Source organism: Epinephelus moara, chromosome 7, assembly GCF_006386435.1.
Source record: "Epinephelus moara isolate mb chromosome 7, YSFRI_EMoa_1.0, whole genome shotgun sequence".
In the NCBI taxonomy this organism is placed as follows: domain Eukaryota; kingdom Metazoa; phylum Chordata; class Actinopteri; order Perciformes; family Serranidae; genus Epinephelus; species Epinephelus moara.
The window spans coordinates 42100812-42110020 of record NC_065512.1 but is presented as its reverse complement, the minus strand read 5'-3'; the positions used below and the strand labels follow the sequence as shown (position 1 = coordinate 42110020).

At 43.3% G+C, this 9209-nt stretch overlaps 1 protein-coding gene across 3 annotated transcripts in view; it reads right to left on the bottom strand.

The window, feature by feature from the left end:
• LOC126392764 (acyl-CoA-binding protein-like) overlaps nt 1–9209 on the bottom strand; it is a 46664-nt gene that overhangs the window by 25522 nt on the left and 11933 nt on the right. The window contains exons 1-2 of one of the 3 annotated variants that reach the window (XM_050048379.1): nt 4253–4589; nt 973–1090 (exon numbers count right to left, since the gene is read on the bottom strand). In XM_050048379.1, coding sequence (XP_049904336.1) covers nt 973–1090; nt 4253–4558 — 424 coding nt within the window. In that variant the 5' untranslated portion in view covers nt 4559–4589. Of the gene's footprint in view, nt 1–972; nt 1091–4252; nt 4590–9209 lie in introns of those variants that run through there. The other 2 variants (XM_050048378.1, XM_050048380.1) reach the window with 2 other exon arrangements.

Below are 9209 nucleotides of genomic sequence, written 5' to 3'. Positions count from 1 at the left end.
TATTTTTGTTATGTTGGCATGGAAATAAATGAAACTTAAAGATCTATAAGGAGTGTTCATGTGATTTTACACATTTATAGTGTGAAATTAATTAATGCATAATAATCGTGATAATCGTAAAACCGTGATTATTTCTCTGACAATAATCGTACCAAGAAAATCTATAATCGTGACATCCCTACATGTAATTACCATGAGCCAAATGGGAAAGATAAAGTTTTCAGAGCTTACTTCAATGGTGCTGTGTGTTGCCGTGCAGGCTCAGAGTTGTCTTAAATACAGCCACACAATTCTCTACTGAACTTTTCCGGGTGTTTCCAAGAATGCTTCACGAAGTGGATGTCAGTATTCCTCAGTATTCTGCTTAAAAATGCGTTCTGCTCTATCAATTCAAGCTCATGCTAGCGCTAGGAAAGTGACATCTGTGGTGAGGCCGGGGAGGGTGAGGGGAAGGGCGAGGGCGAGGTCCAGTAGGCGCTCCAGCCGGTGCGCTACAAAGTGACGTTCATTTACCGAAGGCATTTTATATCTGGCCGAGTTTTGGAGACTATGGTGGGGCAAATTAGACTATGGTGGGCCGCCATAGTCTCGTCAATGTATGGGAAACACTGTTCTATTTCTGGTCTGGTAATGGTGTTATTAACCATCCTGGTGAGCTAGCTTAGCGAATCTGCCTTCCAAGTGTGTCTCACTAGAGTAGAATGTTCTAGTTTGGGGGGTGGGAGGGGCAGAGAGCATGTTGCCTGTTCCATCCTGTGGGCTGCTGAGAGCATTATATTAAATACAGTTTAAGCTGTAGACATTTATTTTCCAAATGGAATAGGACAGTTCAACGTATCGTTCAGTTTGTAATGCGTACTGAACTAAAAGCCTCATACCAAACGATTTAATACAAATGCATGTGCTGTTACACCCCAAGTGTTGAGAGTGCTGCAGTGTTTTTGTGGCAGTAGGCAGCAAGTGCCATCTCACCTGTGTTGACATCACCCACACTGGCCTGCTTAAAAAGGGAGTAGACCTTCAGCATCTCTTCATCCATCGGCTTTGCCTTCAGCTGCTTCACCTCAGCTGCTGCTTTTTCAAAGTTAGCCTACAGAGATGACAACAACTTAATAACAATACTGACTGGATATTTGTTGACAGTGATTCTTATGGAGTAGTGGGTCAGAGGTCAGAAGCACCTAAGACTGTAGAATGACATGAATCCTTGTAGTTTTTCAATCTGGAGCTATTCAAATTAACTCTTGAATGAACTGCACTTGTAGAAAAATATTATTCACTTACTTTGGCCATTATTTTTTTTGCTTTCATCAAAGAACTATATTTCTTCCAGTGTATTTTCTGCATTGCAATCACATGTCAACTGTAATACTGAGCCAGGCCTGAAAAGTAGCTTGACCTGGGCTAGTCTGGTTACACAGGGCAGACTTACCTAAACCCTCTGTACCCTGGATACATGCACACACATTAATATTTCGAATAAGCAATTAACAGATGTAGTGCCGTTTCTATAGTTAAATCTAGAGGTGGGCGATATATCAAATATACTTGACGTTTTGGCTGTATAAATTGACTATATCCCCAACACTGAGGATAAATGGTCACGTCATCTTTTTAAGCCACCAGGAGGAGACTCACTTGGCATTTCGGCTCTCTCGCTCTCTCACAGACACACACACACAAACAAAGACTCACAAACATGATACGTCACACACTCCTCCGCCCATCCAGATAGCCTTGTCCTGGGCGACAGTGTGAGCAGGACAAAGCATGTGTGATTAAATCATCATCTGCAATGGTGCTGTGGTAACAGTTTAACTTGAGATTAACGATAGCACGAGAAGACGAGGCCCGTTCTTGTACGGGTCCAGACTATTTAGTCACATTGTGTGACTTGCAAGTGCTATTAATATATGAACTGGAGAGCTGTTAGTGTGTCTCCAGCTCACAGTGAGTAAACCCTCATATCCAAAAGCACCATGGCAACAATTTAACTTCCTGCTAGCTGCAAACATCTAACTGCTAACCAAAGCTTCAATACAAGTCCAAAACATCAACACTTCCAACCCGAGATGAGCCAGATGCTTTAAAATAACAGCACCAGATTTGGATTATTTCATTATAACAATACTTTATTGTAACTGTAGTTCATTAAAAAAATTGTGTTTTAGTTGTCTACAGCAGTATAGGAGAGATTTCAAAATACTGAGATGTGTACCATGTATCACAATATAGCCTAAAAATATTGTGCTAAATTTTTAAAGCCCAAGTTAAAGCAACACAATGGAGGATTGCGCTTTTTACCTCACGGGGTCTCCCTACAGACGAAAAACGGTATTGTCTGTTACAACTGTCACAAAAATCTTTCTGCCATTTGTTGAAAATGTTTAAAAGTTATGATCAGAGGGGTATTCCAGAAAGCGGGTTATGTGAAAACCTAGAGTAAGTTAACCCTGAAATGAGGGAAATTCTGAGTTATCCGTTCCAGAAAGAGAGGTAACTGAAACTCTGAGTCAGTCACCATGGTAACAGACTCTGTGAACATAACCTGCTCGCTGACAGGTTTTCTTCAATAAACCCTGAGTTTTTCTCTGTCTCCTCCCTTTTACACGCTGTTTCATTTCCTCATTCATTCAGTCCGTGTCAAAGCTTGTATCGAAGCGCATTAATTAGCGGAGATTTACCGTCTGTCACAGTCTAAATCCTGCTGGATATTAGTTTGTTACTCAGGACTGTCTTAAGTTATTGAATTTATGCACATCAATCATTTCTTTGGACCTCAGTTGTTGTCTTTACACAATATTACACAGCGAGAATTCACCCTCAGCTCAGAATCAAACCTCTGTCCTTTTTATATTTATTATTTTTTATAACACTGTGCACAAGGATCAGACTGTCAGTCTGTTAGAGCAGCTCCCAAATGTTTATTGCACATAATGTGTAGGTCTAATTATTTAAATTTTAAAAATCGGTATGAAGCTTTAGACACGTAGTATCAATGACTAATGATCTCTATCACTGATGTCATTGGTCGCACTGATGGAACATAATTCCTATAGCCTAATATTGGGGATTATATGTTAATATTTCTGAGTGAGCAATGGTGCAGCATTTCAGTGTCTTTAAATTTACTACATTTGTAGCTGAAATAAAGTCACTGAATGCTGTTGAGTCAAGATACAAATAGATGTCCAACATTTTAAAATCTACTGTATTTTAACCTCAACGTCTTTTCAAGTGCAAATCACCAAACATATTATTACTGGGTCAGACTGTGAGTTTACAGTCATGTCTTTATGTCTTTGATCTATAGCCTAGCCTATATGTTTTAAATCTTCCTATTTTTCAGTTGCTGCCTCCTGTGTTTTTCCCCATCAGATTAAATCTGAACAAATATATTATTATATATTATTAATATAATGTAATGTATCTACAGCCTGATACACAGTCAGATTCCACCACTTTATCTTCATTAAGGAAATGTAAGTCTGATAAATGATGAATAAACGGACAACACTGAATAAAACTTTTTTATTAACTTTATGGTTAACTTATTTACACTTTCCTCGCTCTGACTCAGGCTCTTCTTTTAAAGATAAACGTGCACCGTCTGCTACACATGCATTAATATCTCTACATCCACTGGATTAAAATGGAGGTGCTGTCTTTTATTTACCTGTTGCCATGGTGAATCGTGGAGTCGGAGCTCCATTGATGATGGCTTTTTATTGTCGGCTTAACTCAGTGAACATACTCAGAGTTGATTTAACTAACTCAGATCAGCTGTTCTGGAACCAGTAACTCAGAGTTTCCCATCTCAGGGTAAATCAACTCAGAGTTCTGGGTTAGACTCAGAGTTTGTTGAACCTCCTACCTGGAATACCCCTCAGGCCTACTCTCCAGCTAAGGGCAGCCAGCACCTATTGTTTACAAGATTCATGAATGCTAACCGAGCAAGAACGCCACCAGGTAAACACCAACCTACAAAGGCACGGGCCGTCTCATGGGGCGTGTGCATCTCATCTCATGTCATTCTCCTTCTGGCTGGAGATGTAAAAATAAACCCTGGTCCGACACCTATGGACATATCTAGTCCAGAGACACAACACCCAGCCCAACCGACTTGGCTAGCCCAACCATGGCTTATGTTAGCACAACCACGGCAACACGCCATGTTAGTCTGGCTCCCTGTGCCGGTAACTGGGTCGCCACAGCAGCTTCTACATCAGCTGACGTTACCACAACAACTCACCTGGACTCCACCGTCATTCCCTGGGTACCTGTCACCACTGTCACTATGGCCAGCCTGGTCCTCACCGCTGCAGGGAGCTCCCTTACTGCTGCTGTCCAGGTCGCCAGCTTGATTACCATTACTCAGGCCTGAGCGGCGGCTAACACAGTCTCCATCCTCCGTCTCCTCCACTGAGCCGCTAACCAGCGGTAGCCTAGCAGCGGCAGCAGCAACCTCTCCAGTGGTTGGGCGCCCACAGCCTACAGCTGAGCGGCTGGATGTCTCCTCCACCGAGCCGCTAACCGAAAAGAATGCCATGAGGAGCATTTCTAACTTCGTTCACCTCGGTTCGGCTACGCTACTCTAAAGAGAGGAGGGAGATATGACGTATGCCGTAAAGCAGCCAAATTTTGTAGTCCTTTTTGTGTCCGGGTTCCTACCCGAACCCCGAAACTGCATAGTGCCAGTGCAAGCAAAACAGACGCTCTCAAGCAATGACGGAGGTGTCATCCAACCTATTGTGAGTTGATGTACCATCACAAGGATCTTGGATATATATTTTAAGGGCTCAGTAAACTCCATTGTGTCGCTTTAAATCGAAAACTTGTACGAAAAAAAATAAAATAAAATCACAGCAGGATAAAGCTGCTGCTAGCTGCTCTCTGTCCACTGGTGGAAGTATGCTTATCTGTGTGTGTGCGCGCACCTGCCTTTATACGTGTGTATGTTTGTGCGCACATCGGGGCCGAACTCCACCGTGCGCGATACAAAAAGCAGAGGAGAATTGTAAACATGTGAGTAAATAAGATAAATGGCATAAGGCTATTTAGTTTGTTTAATAAAAAGACAAGGTATAGACCCATTCTATAGGAAAGGTAACCTTAAATGACCTCCGGGGCTCCTGACTAACCTTTTTTTAGTAGGAGCTAGGGCTGCTCGATTATGGAAAAAATCATAATCACGTTTATTTTGGTCAAAATTGAAATCACGATTATGCGGCACACGTGATGACTTATATTGTTTACACGACAGCATGTCATTTCTATCTCTATATGGTCGTGCGTTTACAGTTCTCCTCTGCTCTCTGTATCGGTGCACACGCACGCACACACGCGCACACACGCGCGCACACACACACACGCGCGCTCTGGGGTCTCTTGACGAGTAAACAAAGACCAGGATTTAAAACAAAATGAAGCGCGCTAAACAAAGCTCTGTCTGCGACCATTTCATCCAGAAAGATGGCGAAGTTAAAGGAGCTATATGTAAGAAATCTAAAGCAAATAGTTGTAAAATCCTCCTAATATGTCACAGAGAATAAGGAATAATGTTAATATAACATACTAATCTCACCGACAACAATACTACAGCCAGAATATTTGCATTTAAAAAAAAATTTTATGGTCTGCAAATCATGTTTATGTTTTGAATTTGTGTTTTGGCCTGTTGCGCCACCCACCGCCGTCTACCAGTCACGCAGTCAGTAGAGTCTCAGCATCAGTTACAGTTACGACTGAGCTACAATGGCTGACGGTGCGACTAAACCCAAACAACCTCGTTATGATTCCCAAAAATGTCACGACAAAACTTGAGGCAAAGCGAGGGTCTATATAGGAGATGCTTTTGAATGGTGGAGACGGTTGAAAGCGGAGAAGTATTTGAAATCAGATGTCGAAGTGGCTACTCTTCTCCTCGACAGGTAAGCTTTAGCCAAAGTTGGCTAACTAGCATCATAGCTAGACGGGGATGGACATTTAGAATACTTTCAACTGTTATTCATTTTCGATCATACATTGTAGCCCATGTGCAGGTGGGTCATTGACCCGACTGATTTTTTTGAAAAACAAACATCAGCAGCACGGCAAGCAGCATTAGCAGTGTCCAGGTACATAGCATTAGCATCCGGCTCCTCCTCCGCTGTATCCCGGCAGCAGTGTTAGCAGCAGGGAAGCCGGACTTGCTCAAACGGTCCGCTGGAAAACCGAAGATCAAGGACGTGGTGACGCGGCCCTGCCACGGCCGCCGCCCGTGGGCAAACAAATCACCCCCAATTTTCATGGCTGCGTCTTGGTTGCGTCTGCGCTCCGGCACGGCAGCGGAGCCGATAGGATTCAATTCTAGTCAATGTGTGCGTTTCCACCGGCTGCGGCTGTGCTGCGTTCCAGCTCCATCTCAGCTGCGGCACTCCGGAGCCCTCCGCAACAGATACGCAGGACTTCTATTTTTTCCGGACGCTGGAGCACAACGCAGAAATTCAGCACAGAGCAGCAACCTCGAAACTGTAGGGGAGGGGGGGCGGACACGACTCGCGGCAGTATTTTGAATTTGAGTGCAGTAACCGTTTTGGCCACATTCTTACATACAGCGCCTTTAATTGTAAACTGTGTGATACGACTCTACAATTCAGTAGCAGTACCAGCACTATGATGTATCACATTAAAAATAAGCACCCAGGTGCCGTGTGCGAAGACGCCTCACAGCCGAAGATCATGTCGCTGTTCCCCGGAGGAAGAAAGTGTGATGCCCGCCAGTCAGAGGCCATCACCCAGTTGGTTTGCAGGATGATAGAGATTGATATGCTGCCAATCAGTGTGGTGGAGGGCAAGGGATTTAAAGAACTACTTCAGTACCTGGAGCCAGAATACATTATGCCATCCAGGGCTACTGTGACAAAACGCACAGAAAAGCACTTCGAAGAAAAGAAGGAAAAGCTAAAAGTCAAACTAGCTAAGGCAGACAAACTAGCGCTGACTATCGACTGCTGGACAGCTCTCACAGCCGAAAGCTACATAACTGCTACCTGTCACTTCATCGGTGCTGACTGGGAGATGCAATCCAGAGTGCTCCTCACTCAGAGCCTCCCCGTCAGGCACACATCAGACAATCTGGCTGAGAAGCTGACAACCACAGTGGAGACATGGGACATCAACGGCCGTGTGCTGCGTTCATGGCAATGCCAGAAACATTGTGGCAGCTAACTCCCCAGCGCGCGTCCCCTGGCACTCTGTGCCATGCTTCGCGCACACGCTGCAACTCGCTATCAATGGCGGCTTCAGCGCACACATCAATCGCGTAATCGTTGCTGCAGCGAGGCTGGTAAAGCACTTTACCCACAGCCACATCGCCACCATGGTACTTAAAACAAAACAAGCCCAGATGCAACTGCCACAGCACACTCTGCTCCAGTCAACAAAAACACGGTGGAACTTTACGACATGTTCAAGAGGTTGATGGAGCAGAGGTGGGCTGTAACAACTGTTTTGTCTGACCGGGGGATCAGCTCTGACATGTGCCACCACAATCATGTTGGCAGAGCAACACGTTAGCATCTCCAACATCTACCCCATCACCTTCAGCCTCCTGGATAAACACCTCCTCCTCTCAGAGGATGACAGCAGGAGGGTGGCGGAGTTCAAGGGAAAACTCCGGGAGTCCCTCAAAAGACGGATGCAGGCAGTCTTTAAATTTTGAGAGCTATCCTATTATATTAAAATTAGCCTTTATTAGATAAATATTACATTAGCCTATTATTATCATCAACATGTTATTGTATTATAACTTGGATTCAAACTGTAAAAACATCAACATAGGATTTATAAGTGAGCTAAGATTTTCTTTAGGAGGCTGAAGATACACAGCTTAAAATGTTTTAAGCAATTAAATAAAAACAGACAAATAACAATATAATGCACAAGACCTCGACATGTAGAGCTAAAACTTTTTATGACATTTTTATTTTAAAACTTTTAAATCAGGCCTATTTATAGGCTTTTTTTCTCTTTTTTTTCATTTTAAAACCTTTGAAATATTTGGTTTTATTTTCAAAACATTTTAATGTGTAGCTACATTTTTATTTTAAAACAAAAAAATTTAAATTGTAAAACTTTTTTTTTTTTTTTTTTAAATTTACATTTATTTTAAAGCTTTAAAAAAGCAGGCTATACATTTTAAAACATTTTAAATATTAATATTTTTAACTTTTTGAATTCAAACACCACTAAAACCACCAAGCAATAATAATATAGCCTAATGATAAAATAATAATAGCCTAATCTTATTAGCCAATATATTTTACAGGTGGACGCTGAAAACTTGACGTCCCTGCCACTTCTGATCGCAACGATGTTGGACCTTCGTCACAAACATCTGCATTTTCTTCCTCCTGCTGAGAGAGTGACCGCAAAAACCTAGCTGCTGGAACTGGCGGGGTCCGCATCCATCGGTGGCTTCGAGACCGCTGCTGCTGCTTCTGACTCCGAGACAGAGCAACCTGCCGCCGCCAGCAGCGCCATGATGCAGCTTCTGGGAGGGGACTACCAGAATCCGACACTTGAGGCGGGAGAGGCAGAGAGTGAGGTCGAGCGGTACTTAGGCGAAATCTCCCCATCCCTCGAAAATAATCCCCTTCACTGGTGGAAAGAGCACGAGAGAAGATTCCCGAGGCTCACCACCCTAGCGAGGAGATTTCTGGCCATCCCCGGGACATCAGTGCCCTCAAAGCGGGTGTTCTCCGCTGATGGCCTCGCAGTCAAAAGACTACGAACCAGGCTCACCCCAGAGCATGTGGATATGGTGATCTTCCTCAACAAAAATTGTTTATTTGATCGAAATGTTGTTTTATTGTTAAAGGCATTTAAGCCTGTTAAATGTTCATATTAATATTCAAAACAGTTTTGTCAAATACTGTTTCACTGTAGACCTGACGTGCGGTAAGCGAGTTGTGTCATTTCCGGTGTTTCTGTGACAGCGTCTCTGTACTGCTCTGGTGAATTCTGCTAGCCTGTTTTCTCACTTCAGTTGCTTTAATGTCTACTTCAAGTCTTAACCCACACTGGTTCTGTTTAAGCACTTATAGCTCTCCTCCTTTCTACGACTTTCTCGCTAATCTCTTAGCTGTTGTTTGCACGTTACTAGCCTTGGTAGCTACATTAGCTTTACAGTTAGCGATGGCTTCTCCCTCTGCTCTTTCTTGCTCGGT